General features: G+C 35.7%; 1 protein-coding gene and 1 long non-coding RNA gene across 2 annotated transcripts; one reads left to right on the top strand and one right to left on the bottom strand.

Annotated features, from left to right (window-relative positions):
• Positions 1-4,375: 4,375 nt before the first annotated feature.
• On the bottom strand, positions 4,376-5,347 carry LOC128285139 (uncharacterized). Its single transcript, XR_008275556.1, has 2 exons — positions 5,048-5,347; positions 4,376-4,745 (listed from the first exon to the last, which is right to left on the bottom strand). It is a non-coding gene; the product is annotated as an uncharacterized LOC128285139 (long non-coding RNA).
• Positions 5,348-15,181: 9,834 nt separating this feature from the next.
• Positions 15,182-15,895, top strand: LOC108477819 (uncharacterized). Its single transcript, XM_017780305.1, has one exon. The coding sequence runs from the start codon at positions 15,182-15,184 to the stop codon at positions 15,893-15,895; it is 714 nt and encodes a 237-aa protein (XP_017635794.1).
• The last annotated feature ends 943 nt before the right edge of the window (positions 15,896-16,838 follow it).

Raw genomic sequence — 16,838 nt, 5'->3', positions numbered from 1 at the left:
TCACATGCCCGATTATAATCGATAAGTGTTGGATTAGAAATGATATAATGTTTTATTTGGAATATTTATTATGAAATTATGATTATCGTTATAATACAAAAATTGAACTTGTGAGTTTATATGGCTAAATTTTAGTGATTATTTGTTAATTTTATGAATTTCATGATGTGTTATTTCATATGTATTGATGATAAAATCGTGAATAATGTAAAAGCATGAAAATTGAATAAATGATCAAATTGAGCATTTCAGTTCAGTGACAAGATGAATTGAAGGAAAAGACCATGGTTGGACCATGGCAACAAGTGATAAGTGATAGCTTCGGCTACACTTATCTGATCAAGGACAAGTGAAAGTGATAAGTGATAGCTTCGGCTACACTTATCTGATCAATGACAAATGACAAGTGAAAAGTGGTAGCTCTGGCTACCTGATCAGTGAAAAATGGTAGCTCCGGCTACCTGATCAGTGAATAATGGTAGCTTTGTCTATAAGTGACAAGTGACAAGTGATTTCCGTATAAGACCATATCTGGGATATGGCATCAGTGTGATATATGCTACTGTATAAGACCATATCTGGGATATGGCATCAGTGAGATATGTGATTCGTGTAAGACCATAGCTGGGCTATGGCATCGATATGTGATATGTGATTACGTGTAAGACCATAGCTAGGCTATGGCATCGATATATGAATATGTGTAAGACCATATCTGGGCTATGGCATCATGAAAACGAAGTACTCAATTCTGTAAGATGTTCACTAATTTGAAGAAGTTTGGTAAGTATTATATGGAATTATGTGACATAAGAAAATACGAGTTGATGAGACATGAGTATAAAACTTGGTTGATAAATGAGTTCATTTGTGATTATATATTTCTACGCCTTAAGTGTATTATCCGTATGAATTGGTATTCCAAATGAGTTAATGAGAAAACTTCTAGTATGAAATAATCTGAGTTCGAAATGAAATATCATGAAAACGTACTTGAAATACATTGGTATGTCATGTATATGCTATTTGAATTCATAAATGTGGAAAGTAAATGTATGTGGAAATATGAGATAATGATATCTGTACATGGAATTTATTGATGAATATGTACATCCAAATTTATATGATAGATTTTAGTGAACATTAAAATTGGGCTTAATGAGTGATTTGGCAATTTAAATCGTGATTGGTAGGAAGAGTTAATGAATTGCATATTTATGAATTGTTACACGTATTTGTCTGAAATACGAGGAAGTGGTGGTAATTGATACATGGAAATATGAAACTATGATATATATAAAAAGATGGAATATGTTTGATAAATGTGTTCATTGATAATTATGGAATTATATACCTCATGTGTGCTATTTGCATAAAGATGATATTTCAAATACTTTGGTGAATAAAGCTTAAATATGAAATAGTATGAAATCGAAACAAATTGTTATGAAAATGTATTTAAAATATCTGTAAGTGTTTCGTGCTTCCCGGTAATGCCTCGTACTCTATTCTGGTGACAGATACGGGTAGGGGGTGTTACATTGTGAATACGAAGGGCAATTGGAATTGGGAGTATTTGTAGTGCTTTTTAGATGAGGATATTCTATCATACATCAGAGGCATATTGATGTTATTTCAAGCTAGGTAGCTAATGGTAAATTTATCATCAATGAGGCTTATAGCAAGCTTACAAATAACTTGTTAAACCTGAAGGAAGCAAAATGGAAGATTATTTGGTCTTTAGATGCCCCACAACCTGTTCCCCATTTTATTTGGGTGGTGTTTAAGGGACGTCTCTTTATGAATACTGAAAGGTGTATGAAAGGATTGTCGGAGGACCCTTTGTGTAAGCTTTGTGGGAACAGCAAAGAATATTGTTTCCATGTAATACGAGATTTTCCTAAGGTAAAAGAAGCGTGGAATCAATTAATCCCCTCGAGAATCTTAGATCGGTTTTTCATTTACTCATTGGAGGATTAGCTATCTACTAACTTGGTAAATAAGCTAGATGTTACTTTCCAGATGTAGATTGGCTATCTTTGTTTGGGATTGTTTGTTGGAAAATTTGGAAATAGCGGAATGTGTGTGTTTTCCAAGACAACCATCACAATATAATCACTTTGATCCATTCTTCATGGTTGTGGGCGAGATTCATTAAGTAAAGACAGATAAATCTGAGGGGAAGTAATGGGACTCGAATAAGGAATGAAAGATGGGCTCCTCTACTTGTCGGTTTCTTTAAAATAAATATTGATGGTGCTCGTAATCTGAATTCGAGTTCTGCATGGTCGGCAACAGTGGCACGAGATGAGCATGATAATTGGATATGGGGAATATGAAGAAGTATTGGGAGATGCAGTGTACTACAAGTTGAGCTTTGGGCCATTTATGATGGCCTCCAATTAGCTTGGGAAGCTAAATGGGCTAATGTTATTATTGAGACAGAGAGTGCTCAAGCTATCAAGGGTGTTCATGAAGAATTCATAGGACATTTTAATAGAGATCTGATCGTGCAAATCTTAGAACTATGCAAGCACGAATGGAGAGTGCTCTTTAAACAAGTACCAAGAGAGGTGAATTCGACTGTTGATATTTTAGCTGGATTGATGAAAGGTTTTCATATAAGCTCGAGAATATATCATGTTGCCCCCTCCACAGGCTGATGATCAATTGCGGACAGACAAATGAGTTATGCTATCCATCACATATACTACTGTTAGCTTGTAATTGAAGTTTCTTATATCTTGTCACCCAAAAAAAAAATTTAGTAAAACCCATTTTCGTGTAGTTATAATTAACTCACTCACAGACAAAAATATGAATGATGAGTTGGGAAGTGAAGCTTGCAATACTCTCCTTCAGGAAGCCAACCACTAAAGAACTATGCCACAGTACATGGCTTAGTACTCCTTATTATATTTATGTTGGTAATTAGTAGGGGTGAGCATTCGATCAAATCAAATCGAATCAAATGAAAAAAATTCAAGCTAATCGAGTTGATGAATCTTATTTTATCATCCTAATTCGATTTGAAATTCTTTCGAATCTTTCGAATCAAATTGAGTGAGATAGAATTCGAATCGAATCAAGTCGAATATATTTATTCGTGTTAAATTTTTAAAAAAAATGACTTTGAGTCATTGTAGCTACTACCACCCACCGTAATAAAATTTGTCCACCGTAATCAAATTTGTTATTAACTTTCATTCCATCGTAATTTATTTATTAATATTTTATATTCGAGTTAGCTTATTTGCTTACTTAGTTGCTTCAATTATCTTCTAATTTTTGTTACCATATATTTTGAAATTAAAAATATATTAAATGTAAAACTGTGATTTTTTTAATAAAAGTTATTCTAAAGATAAAATGTGAAATTGATACCAAGAGAAAATTTTAACACGAATATTTTACGGCATCATCAATAATTCAATTTTAACAGAAATTGATAAAGATCTAGCATGATTAAATAATTCAATAATATAAATAGTACAAAATGTGAAATTTAATTCAATAATATACATAGTAGACATAAATTTGAAAAAAATTTGGGGTTTAGGAGGAAGTAAAAGTTTTGGGGAAAACAAAAAGAAAAATATTTTGGGGGATTTTGAGGAAGTAAAATATTTGGGGGCAAAGTAAAAGAAATTTTTTTTGAGGGGCTTGGGGTAAGTAAATTTTTTGAGGGGAAGTAGAAGTTTTGAAAAGAAAATAAATGGAAAAAAATTTTTTGGGGTTTGAGTGAAAGTAAAACTTTTGGGAAAAAGTAGAAGGGTTTGGAAGGGGGTTGAGGGGAAGGGAGGTAAAAAGGTTTGATATTTAGTTTATTTGAATTATTTAAGTTATTCGAATTTAAAAATTTAATTCAATTCTAATTTGAAATTTGAAAAAAAAATTGAATTGATTTGTTTAACTCGGTTAATTTGATTTGAATAATTCGAAATTTTTTCTAGTCAGATTAAATTTTGCTCACCCTTACCTACTTATAAAAAAACTTATTTAATTTCTCTATTATACTAACTTTTAGTATACAATTATTACAATTATAAAATTTTATTCTTGTTAATATACAATTTAATGTCGCCCCAAAAAATTGTCTAGGTTCGCCTTTATTACCGCGAATGTTCATATTTTCTTTAAAAAAATATTGTTCAAAAAATGTTCTTTCTAGAAGAAGAAAATCAATAGCATGTTGTGTATAAGCTACGGTTAGGTGAATATTGTCGGAGATTGAGAATGTAAATTATTAAAGGTGTGTTTAGTTTCAAAATATATAGATTTTAAAAATAAAAATATTAAAGAAAATATGTGTGATTGAAAATTTAATAATTTATTATTTATTAATTGAAATAATCTTATTTTTTTATTATGTAAATTGTGGGTACCAATTTTTGCCCGGGCCTATTTACCATTAAAGCCTAAATTTTTAAACCAAAAACAAACTTCAAAGACCAAAAATAGACCCAAAATCAAATCAAAAACAAAATAAAATTAACCCAATTTTGAAGCCCAAATTACCCAAGCCCTAAATTAATCCTAGACTTAAATATTTAACCCTAAATAAAAAAGAAAAGAAAAGAAAAACCCTAACACCCTTTTCTGTTGCAGCCGCCGCAAGCCTTCCCACGCACGTCCTCCATGTTCGCGCGCCCACGTCGGCTTCCCCTATGTCGCCTCTCGCCCATGTCAGCTCCAATGGCTCCATGTTCGCCATAATTTCATTTTTGTACCTGTAAAAATAAAGGCTATAAAAGCCAAAGATTGTAACAAGGCAAAAAAAAGATGGATTCAATACAAACACAAGATTTAACACCAAATACCAAGATTTTAAATACCCAAAAGTAATAAAAGCAGAGATCGAACTCAGACGGTCACACAAATCGGGAAGACAGCAAACATACAAGCCAATTTTGTAGAATCGAAAGTTACCAAGGTTGTTGTTTTGATTCTTTTCTTTTTTCTTCTTTTTTTCGTTTCTTTTTTGGATTTGACCACTCTTTACTATGTATATTTGTTAAAAAGAATAAAAATACAAAAAAAAACTTACTTTTTTAACTTCGGCCACTGCACGTGGTGGCCAACGACGGCGGTAAAACGACGAATGGGGATGAAGCTCTGGTCCAGTTGCTGAAGAATTGGATGGGGCAAGAGAATTTAGAGAGCTTTTCAAATGGTTTTTGAGGAAAATGAAAGGAAAATGTTGTTGAAGGGTTTTTTTTTTTTACTTTTATTCCTTATTTATTATGCTAATTAATTCAATATTCCCGTATTTATGTTTCATTATGATTATTTTAATAATTAAAATGGTTTCCATTATTATGGTGTTTTATATTATTATTGTCTTAATTATTTATTTATCATCATTAAATACCACTGCTATATCTTTTATATGAGTACCTTTTTCATATATAATTATTATTATCTTTATTATTTGTTGCTATTATCCTTACTTTTTTTAATATTATTTTTACTTTCTAATGCTATTTATCATTAACTTATTATATTATTTTATCATCTTTTTACGACCATTGTATATTATTATTATTTTGGGTTACTTTTTTTAAAATTATCTTTATATGATATTCATTTTTATCTATTTTATTAAAAGTTAATTATTTTAAATATAATTTATTATACTTATTATTATTTATTATTTATCATTATTGTTAACTTAGCATCGTTATTATTTTAATTTTACTATTATTATTATTATATTTAGTAATACTATTGATATATTGCTATTATTGTCATGTTTATTATACTATCATATTTATGACTATTGTTGTTTCCATTTTTATTATTTATTAAAAACTATATTTTTTTGTTATTAATATAGGGTTAGCATGATTCTCATATTGTCATTTTCTATCATCCATCATTATTTATCAATTTTTTCCTCTCCAAATTTTAATCGTTTTAGTTCTTTTATTCCATAATGTATTCTCAACTCGTTTTTAACATAAAACAATTTTCTATACTTAATCGTTTTAAAAAAAAGTGCCCTACCGTACTGGGTTCATTTTTTTTACTCGATTTAAGTATTTTATTCAACATTTTGTTCCCAAATAGTTTTTAATAAAGGCAATTTTCTATACTTAATCGTTTTAAAAAATGTGCCCTACCGTACTGAGTTTCGTTTTTTATTCGATTTAAGTATTCGAATATCCTTCTTAATCGATTTATTCTTTAAATTTTCTCCTAAACAATGGCAATTTTTGATATTTGGAAGCTCAAAAAATTGTACCCTACCGTATTGGGTTTCAGTTTTTGTTCGATTCAAATATTCGAATATCCTTCTTATTGAATTTCTCCAAGTTTTGAAAAGTGGAGGCACTGTTCTGTATTTAAAAATTCGAAAAATCATGCCCTACCGTTCTGGATTGTGGTTTTACGTTTGATTTAAATATCTGAATACCCCTTTTTTTAAAAAAAAAAGTGCACGAATTTTTTAATAAAAGAAAAGCTCATAATCGGGGGTCAAAAACGTTGTGTCCTACCGTACTGGACGTGACGTTTTACCTTGGAGCGATATGGTCTTTAACTCACTTTTAATTTACTCAAATGTTTCAAAAAGGATGATCGTGCTTTAAAATCTTTTCAAATCTTTAGTTTTCGACATTAAGACATAAACTAATCAATAAAGTACCGATTTTGGGTGTATTGGAGGGGCTAGTCCTTCCTCATACGTAACTGACTCCCAAGCCTATTTTTCACAAAAATTTGTAGACCAAAATGTTTTATAAGGTGGCCCAATCACACCACAAAAAGGATTGGTGGCGACTCCAAATTTTTGTTTTTTGAAAGTTGATCCCTGTTTTTAAAAAAATGGTTTCGACAGCTTGGCGACTCCGCTGGGGAACAATAAGAGAGTCGAGCTGTAAATTGATATTTTCTGTTTTCTTGTCGAAATTTGAAATTTGGTTTTCTAAAAATCTACTATCTTCACATTGCATCTTCTGTGTCCTTGTTGAATTTACTTTTTGATATGTTTTCGCATCATATTGCATGACCATTGTGGGTGCATCTCTTAAGTGGGAGTGAGAAACTATGCCTTCGTGAGGTTTTCACCTCCGCATGGGCTAGGGGATCGCTTCTGGGATACATCTGTACCTATGTCTTCGTGAGGTTTTCACCTCCACATGGTCATAGGGAAATGTATTCCCCTGAACTGAACTTGGTCCGTATGAGCCTATAACGAGTGATGATCGAGGAATCTGCGGGTTCAGGTACCTTTACTCTAGAACCAACCCACATATAGCACGTCTTAGGAGCCTGCCTTAAGTAGAACTACACCGAGACCTAGTGGTTACCGAAGTAGGTGCTTGATTGCTTTGATTTTTATTTTTGATTCTGATTTACTTTTATTTTTTCTTTAACAATGATTGCATATCATTTTCACCATAAAAGAAGGTGTCGATTTATGGTTCAGTTACTAAATAGAAAGTTTTGCCATGGAAAGCGAATTCTCTAATAAAGTGGAGTATAATGCGTTTACCCAGAAATGGTCAGAGAACACACAATTAGAGAAGGGTGACAGTTTGGTGGAAGGGTATACATCGGAGTTATGGGACTTTACCCGTATTAGTGTGGCACAGAATGATCTTAGGCAGCTGAAAGAGATGTGGAGTCATTGGGATGGTGAGATGAAGCAGTTATTCTATTATAATTATGGTGATATGTCTTATCTTCTTGATATTAAGGTAGATAAGTATTTGTTCCAAGCCGTGGCTCAATTCTGGAATTCTGCTTACAGCTGTTTTACTTTCGGAAATATGGATTTAACGCCTACTATAGAAGAATATACGACTTTGCTTAGATGTCTGAAGTTTCAAACCGACAAGATTTATTCTAGAATCGGAAATGTCCCAACCTTCGTCAAAAGATTGATGAATATTACTGGGATAAGTGAGCAGTGGGTTGTGGCTCGAGTCCAGTAGAAGGGTGATGGGAAGTGTATCCCTTGGGTAAGTTTGAGAGAGCTGATTCTGACGCATCCTGATATGAAGAGAAGAGTCGACGTCTTTGCTTTGAGTGTTTATGGGTTGGTGGTTTTCCCTAAGGCTTTAAGGCATATAGACGAAGCAGTTACCAATTTATTTGACCAACTTGGTAAAGGGATCACACCTGTTCCTGCAATATTAGCTGAGACTTTCAGATCTTTGAAAGTATGCCGAAGAGCAAGTGAAGACAGATTTATTGGATGTGCACAGCTTTTATTAGTTTGGTTCAATAGCCACTTCTGGAAGATGGAGAAGGACTCTTATCAACCCTTCCTCCGAAATTTCTCTCGTTTGAAGGAAATAGCAGCTACGCCGAGGAGGGACAATATATCATAGGAGAGATGGATGGCAATACTTCAAAATCTCCAAGAGGATGATATTGAGTGGAGAGCTCCTTGGATGGTTCCCGGTGAGATTTTTTTCCGGTGTGGAGATTATGATTAGGTTCCTTTGTTAGGGATTTGGGGAGGCATTGGTTATGCCTTTTTCCTCGTATCGAGGCAATACAGGTCGAGGCAATTCATACCTGCAACACAGGGGCTGGCTCAAAGCGAGTTTTGTTATAAAGGGGATAATTACAAGAAAAAGGTTAGAGAGATTTGTAATGCTTGGAACCGAACCTACCGGATGGAAGGAGTTGCTGTAAACCCGATGGTGACCCCTAGGTATAATGAATGGCGAAGAAGAAGGGTTAATGATAACATTCTGAGGCCAAATCTAGAAGATGCTCGACCGATAGAGGAATATCTACGAGTGGTCCCCTCTGAGTTGGAAATTATAAAGCAAGACTTTGAAAAGAAAAGTTCGGAGTTAAAAAAGAAAATAGAACAGTTGGAAGTGGAAAAGGTGTACTTGAAGCTGGATGTAGATGTTCAAAAGTCGGAGGCCGAGAATTTGAGAAAAGGAAAGAGAAAAGTTGAAGAGGACCTTGCTAGCTTGAAGGAATATTACAAGAGATATCGTGCATCAGTGAAAAACGCTGGTTTAGGTAAAACGTCTGAACAGTGGAGGCAAGAAATCCAAGAAGAAAAAGCTAAAACTGATCAGTGGAAGAAGAAGTTCCATGATACTAAGGCACGAGAGGTTGGGTTAGAGAAAAGCTTGGATGATAGTCAAAATGAAAAGGAAATGTTAAGGGCCCGGGTAGCTGAGTTAGAGAAGGCACTACACCAGTATCAGAGTCAAAACTCGGTGATTGAATTAAAGGCCAGCTTAAGTAGGATCGAGGATTTGAAAGGAAAAGTAGAAGAACTGGAGTCTAAACTTCAGAATTGTGAGCTCCGAATTGAACGACTGAAAGCAAATAAGTGTCAGTTAAGCAAGCAACTTCATCGATCTCAAGATCAGGTCCGGGATAGATATTACCTCATGGGCGAAGCTATAATCCAAATACGAGAAGTGGCTGATTACTTACAGACTCTGGCAGTTCAGGCAGATGTGCTGAGTGCCAAATATGAGTTAGTGTCAGAACGAGGGTAGGAGTTAGCCTCCCTTCTTAGGAAAGTAAAGACTTTGAGCATTAGGGCTAAGCCATATATGTAATCCGTTTTATGTAAGGGATTTTGTTTTTTGAAGTAAAGTTTTCTAAATGGAATTGAATCAGAATCGACGTCTTCTTTTTGCATTCATCTCATGCATTTGCATTTACATCATATCATATGCATTAGCTTTCATAAAAAGATCTCTAATTGATTAAAATTTATTTTAGTTAATCTGAAAAACCGTGAAAGTTCACCGATTAAGCACCACTATAATACGCGAAGGAAAACGAGAGCCATGGACCAAAGATTAGAGAAATTGGAACAGATGCAGAAGGAAATGCAAGAGCAACTGCATTTATAGATGCAAGAGCAGTTAGCCAAAATACAACAAGATATGAGAGATCAGATGTTAGAATCCCAGAAAAACATGATAAACCAATTTGCACAAATGTTGGCTGGAGCTTCGAATAAAGGAAAGAATCCTATAATTGGTATTGGAAACGATGATGAGGACCCACCTGTTCCCCCAGGCTTTACCCCGGCGGGCATTCAAATGCCACAACCTAGGGTATCTGTTAACATTAAACCTCCGTGTCAAACTGGTACTTCAGCCCCGATGAATTTCCCAATAGGCTCAAGTTCTAACCCCTAGGATAGTTTGGCGAATCCTACAGTCCCCGATTTCGATGAGGCAGTAGAAGTGGAAAAGGCGAGAATGGAGATCCCAAAGCAGCTAGAGGATCGTTGCAAGTGACTTGAGGAGAAGTTCAAAGCGTTGGAGAATGCTGATTATCATGGTGGGATTGATGCTAAGGATCTGAGCTTGGTCCCAGACCTAGTATTTCCTCTAAAGTTCAAGATGCCGGAGTTTGAGAAATACAACGGGACCAGTTGTCCTGAGGCTCACATTACAATGTTCTGTCGAAGGATGACAGGATATATCCATAATGATCAGTTATTAATCCACTGCTTCCAAGATAGCCTGATTGGGGTAGCGTCCAAATGGTATAACCAGTTGAATCGGGGCCAAATTAGTTCATGGAAAGACTTGGCACAAGCTTTTATGAAGCAATATGGCCACGTGACAGATATAGCGCCTGATAGAATCACTTTACAAAGTATAGAAAAGAAGCCGAACGAAAGTTTTAGGCAATATGCCCAGAGATTGAGAGAAATCGTTACACAGGTTTAACTGCCACTGCTTGAGAAAGAAATGACCATGTTGTTTATCAATACCTTGAAAGCACCTTTCATCAATCACTTGCTAGGAGGCGCAACCAAGAGCTTTTCGGATATAGTAATATCCGGTGAGATGATAGAAAATGCAATAAGGTGCGGAAAGATAGAAGCTGGGAAGAGCACCAAGAAGTCGGTCCCACAAAAGAGAGAAAATGAAGTAAACAATGTAAGTAGAAGTTATGCAAAATCGATCACTGTGAATCAACCGAGAATAGTAAACGCGAGTCAGCAAGCCTCATCAAAGCAAGAGTCTGATACAAAGCGGAATACGGAGAAACTCCAGTTTACATCCATTCCAGTGACGTATAATGAGTCATATCAAACTTTATTTAATGCACATGTTGTATCCCTGGTTTACCTGAAACCGATGCAACCTCCGTATCCTAAGTGGTACAACGAAAATGTCCAATGCAAATACCATGCGGGAATCACAGGACATGCGATAGAAAATTGCACCACATTTAAGAGGTTAGTGGAAAAGCTCCTTGAAATGGGCATCATAAAATTCGATGAGTCATCTGGCGGGGAAAATTCGTTACCCAATCATGCCGACAAGGGGGTAAATGCAGTAATTGAGAATACCGAGAAGAGAGTTAGAATGACTGTGGCTGAAGTAAGAACACCATTGAGAGAGGTTTGGAAGGAAATAATGAAGAGGGGGTTAATCAGGCAGAGTTCGGGAAACAGACCCCAGAAAATAAGGAACTATTGTGAGTTCCATGTTGAGGATGATCATGAGATCCAAGAATGTGATGAATTTAGGGCCTTAATACAGGAAGTTATGGACAACAAAGAGCTGGAATTCTTTAAATATGTAGAAGAGAGAGATGTATGCACCTCGGAATGAGGGTCGTTAAGAAAAGACTGTGAGATTAATCGCCCAAGAGTAATTATTTCACAGCCAAAGATTAATGAAGTTGGATTGAAAATGGCACCAAGAATAGTGATACAGAAACCCGTTGCTTTCCCTTATAAGGATAGCAAGAGGGTACCTTGGAGCTATAATTGTAATATGACAATCCCAGGAGGGAAGAACCAGGTCAACACGCAAGGAGAAGCCTAGGATGTAGGTTTCCATACTAAAGCCGATTTAGTAAAAGGAAAATATTTATTGAAGCAAATGGAGGAGCTACCTGTTAAGGAGCCAATAGCTGAGAATAAGGCAAAGGAATTTTTGAAATTCCTAAAACACAGTGAATATAGTGTCGTGGAGCTGCTACACAAACAGCCATTTCAAGATCTCAAGATCGACCTTGCTTTTAAGCTCAGAGATACACCGTAACGCATTAATGAAGGTGTTAAATGAGACCTATGTTGCGAATGACATCACAGTAAAAAGCTAGACTGCCTTATCAATAATATAAGCGCAGACAATTTCATCTCATTCAGCGACGCTGAAATACCATCGGAGGGTAGGGGATCTACTAAGGCCTTACACATCACTACCCGTTGTAAGAGATATACTGTGCCGGGGGTTCTAATTGATAATGGGTCAGCACTAAATGTTTTACCCTTATCTACATTGAATAAGCTACCAATAGACATCTCTCACATGAAGACGTGTCAGAACATGGTGATAGCATTTGACGAGACTGAAAGAAAGGTGATAGGAAGAATCGAAGTACCTCTTTTAATTGGTCTGAATACATATGAGGTAGATTTTCTAGTGATGGACATTAAGCCCTCCTATAATTGCCTTTTAGAGAGGCCTTGGATTCATGCGGCAGGGGCAGTACCGTCATCATTGCATTAAAAGTTGAAGTTGATAATGGAAGGTCGATTGATAACAATAACGCGGAAGAGGACATTATTGCATCTGTTACCTGTGATGCACCATACATTGAGAAGGATGATGAGGCGTTGGAGTGTTCTTTTCGTTCATTAGAGTTTGTGAATGCCACTTTTAGTATGGAGAGAAGTAAGATCCTGATACTCAAAGTGTCTAGTGCTACGAAAATGGGTTTACAATTGATGGTTGGAAGTGGAGCATTGCTTAGAAGAGGACTCAGAAAGTATCTGCATGGACTGGTCGAGGTACCAGTCTTGACTGATAAGCGGGATTACTTTGGCTTGGGATATAAGTCGGATGCAAAACAAAAAAGGAAGGAAGCAGAGAAGAGACAAGAGAGACGAAGAGCACGTTTAAGTGGGGCAGAAATCAAATGGGAGCCGATGAGCTTTCCCCACATATCTGAAACTTTTGTGTCAGGAGGAATGATTTATCTAGAGAGCGGGATGACAAGGGAAGAATATTTTGAAGACATGTTCGATAGCCTGAGCATTAATGCTATACTTGGAGAAGAAGTGGAAGAAGGAAACTTACTGGGTATTCGCCCTTATGTGCCTGGAAGTGTGCTGAACAATTGGACTGCAGAAGAGATTCCTGTAATTTTTAGAGCAAATTCAAAGTAATGTTCAGAACATACTTATTGTTTTGGCCTAGAGCAATAATAATCTTTTGTGAAATGGGCTCATGTTTAAACATCGTTATTTCAATAGAGAAATGCATTTTCATCACTCTTTGAGCAAATATCTTGTTCTATTTTTCATTCGTTGTCATGTTACAAATAAGCTATTCTTAGATTCATTTTTGGACATTCTTTCATATTTGCAACAGGTCCCCAGATATCAATGACGCGAGTAGTACTGATATGGACCCTGAATCTCTTTTATAGCAAGGTTTGTGCTTAGAGGGATCTCAGGATTTTGAAGATGGCGAGGATTATAGTTTATCTCCAGACTTGTTGAGGATGGTAGAACGGGAAGAGAAATAGATTCTGCCTCACCAGGAGACAATTGAGAGCGTGTCCTTGGAAGAAGGAAAGAAGGTGAAAATTGGCACTTGCATCAATGAGAAAATAAGACAAGACCTTATCGAATTATTACGAGAGTTCAAAGATGTCTTCGCGTGGACGTGTCAAGATATGCCAAGTTTAAACCCCGATATTGCGGTACACCGTATCTCTACAAAGGAGGAGTGTAAGCCCATACAGCAGAAGCTCCGAAGGATGAGAACCGATGTGGCAGTAAAAATAAGGGAAGAGGTCAATTAGCAATTTGATGCTGGCTTCTTACGAGCGGTTAATTACCCAGAATGGGTAGCTAATGTTATCCCCGTCCCTAAAAAAGATGGAAAAGTGCGGATGTGTGTGGATTACAGAGATCTAAACAAAGCTAGTCCAAAGGATAACTTCCCCTTGCCTCACATTGATACCCTAGTAGATAATATGGCAGGCTACTCACTATTCTCTTTTATGGATGGATTCTCGGGGTATAATCAGATTAAGATGCATCCTGAAGACATGGAAAATACTACGTTCATAACCCTGTGGGGAACTTTTTTTACAAGGTGATACCATTCGGTTTGAAGAACGCAGGAGTAACGCATCAAAGGGCTATGGTAACCCTCTTTCATGACATGATGCATAAATAGATTGAGGTTTACGTTGACGACATGATCGCAAAGTCTCGAACAGAAAATGAGCACTTACAAGTCTTAAAGAGGTTATTTCTGAGGTTGAGGAAATTTCAACTTAAACTCAATCCGACGAAATGTACTTTTGGAGCCAGGTTAGGAAAATTACTCGGTTTCGTTGTCAGTGAAAAAGGAATTATAGTTAACCCGGACAAAGTCAGAGTTATACAAGAACTGCCTCCACCCCGTACTCAAAAAGAAGTTCATGGTTTCCTAAGAAGATTAAACTACATTGCCCGGTTTATTTCACAACTAACAGAGAAATGTGACCCCATATTTTGTCTCCGTAAGAAACATAATCCAGGTATATGGGATGATGAGTGCCAAAAAGCTTTTGACAAAGTTAAACATTATTTGTCCAACCTTCCAGTGCTGACACCGCCTAGTCCTGATAGGCCATTAATATTGTATTTAACAGTATTTGACAATTAATGGGATGTGTGCTTGGCCAACATGATGAGACCGGAAGGAAGGAAAAGGCTATATATTACCTCAGTAAAAAATTCACTGAGTGTGAAATGAGATACTCGTCAATTGAAAATTTATGTTGCGTTTTGGTTTGGACCACTCGGAGATTAAGGCAGTACATGTTGTACCATACGACGTGGTTAATTTTGAAGCTAGATCCTTTAAAGTACATGATAGAATCAACTGCGTTGAGTGGAAGGATGGCCCGATGGCAAATTCTGCTTTCTGAGTTTGACATAGTCTACATGAACTAGAAGGCCATTAAAGGAAGTGTCATAGCAGATTTTCTAGCCAGTAGAGCCTTAAAAGATTATGAGCCTCTGAACCTTGATTTTCCCAATGAAGATTTAATGTATGTGGCAACTACCGAGGAAGACACATCCGAAAATTCTTTTTGGAAACTGAATTTTGATGGAGCATCAAATGACGTTGGTAATGGAATTGGGGCAGTTCTGATATCCCCGAATGGAGATCATTATCCGTTTACTTGCAAGTTGGATTTTGACTGCACAAATAATATGGCAAAGTACGAGGCATGTATCATGGGAATTCGTGAGGCCATAGATCGTAAAATCAAGGTGCTAGAGGTATATGGAGACTCTGCATTGGTGATCTATCAGTTCAAAGGGGAATGGGAGACGAGAGATCCCAAACTTATCAATTATCGAAAGTTAGTTTTGGAATTAATTGAGCAGTTTGATGACGTCACTTTCTTTTATCTCCCGCGTGATGAAAATCAGATGGCCGATGCCCTGGCTACATTAGCTTCTACGATCAGAATAAATAAACAAGGTGATATGAAGCCAATTCAGATGAGTATTTGTGATGCTCCAACTCATTGCTGCAATATAGGCGAAGAAGATGAGAGAGATAACCATTCTTGGTATCATGACATTCTGCGATATGTGAAGAATCATGAATACCCCGATCAAGCCACTGAAAATGACAAGAGAATATTGAGAAGGCTCGCTAATGACTATATCTTAGATGGAGAAATCCTGTATAAAAAGAGGAAGGATCAGATACTATTAAGGTGCGTTGACGCTGTGGAAGCGAAGAAAATCTTGGAAGAAGTCCATGAAGGTGTTTGTGGAATGCAGGCCAATGAGTTTACAATGGCTAGGCAGATCATGAGATTTGGGTACTACTGGTCTACGATGGAGGGAGATTGCATCAGTTACGCCAAGAAGTGCCATAAGTACCAAATTTATGGGGATAATGTAACAGCCTAATTTTCAGTGGTGTCGGAACAATGATTCGAGATCACTAAATCCGAAAAATGAGTAGGAAATATTATTAATTTAGTGAGTATAAGTTAAATGTGAAGTTAGGAAAAATTTTGAAACAGTGAAATGTACTAAAAATATATATATTAAAATAATTAAAATTGAAAATGAGGTATCGAGACCTTGAAAATTTTAAATCGAGCCATAAATATTTTTATAAATATTTATGGAGTGTTAATAAGTTAGTATTAAAGTTTCGTCAAGAAATTTTAAAGTACTGATAGCTAATTGAACAAAAAGGACTAAATTATATCAAATGCAAAATTGCGGGAAATGATTAAATAGCTTAAATGATAAAAGAAAGAGGGTTTAAAAGGCAAATAGACCCAAGGTCTATTTGGGCTGGACGGCAAGAGCATGAAATCACCAAGAAAATAAGGGGAATTAAGGGAAAAATTGGAAAATTGTAAAATTTACTTAATAAAGCTAGGATTAAAGTGGAATTATCTAGATTTCTCTTTATTTTCTTCATTCTCTTCAGAAAAAACACCATGGAAGAGTTCCCTTAAGCTGTTTTTTCATATTTTTACTGCAAGTAAGTTCAATTCTTGATTATTTCTTGAAATTTTTGTGTTTTTGTGACTTTTACAACTAGGTCCATTTGTTGAATTCATTAGTTCTTGATTCTATGAAAGAAATTGAAAGTTTCTATGAATATGTGCTGGAAGTATATGATGATTTGACATAGAATTAGAGCTTTAAATTGTTTATATGCTGATTTTATTGAAAGAATTGAATAGAAAGTGAATGTTTGGGACCTAAATTGTAAAAGAGTTTGAAGTTAGAGTTTTATGTAAAAATTCTGAATTTCAATAGTTATGAAATAACTTATAATGTCTAGGAAAAGTATTAATTGAGAAAATTAGTTTAATTGAGGGGTTAATTAAGT

This window comes from Gossypium arboreum, chromosome 12 (genome assembly GCF_025698485.1).
Source record: "Gossypium arboreum isolate Shixiya-1 chromosome 12, ASM2569848v2, whole genome shotgun sequence".
In the NCBI taxonomy this organism is placed as follows: domain Eukaryota; kingdom Viridiplantae; phylum Streptophyta; class Magnoliopsida; order Malvales; family Malvaceae; genus Gossypium; species Gossypium arboreum.
The sequence above is the reverse complement of the archived record's forward strand: the minus strand, read 5'-3'. Positions and strand labels throughout refer to the sequence as shown.

What these genes read in the sequence shown, in the direction of transcription:
- LOC108477819 (XM_017780305.1), top strand. Translation starts at nt 15,182, where the DNA reads ATGGCAAAGTACGAGGCATGTATCATGGGAATTCGTGAGGCCATAGAT.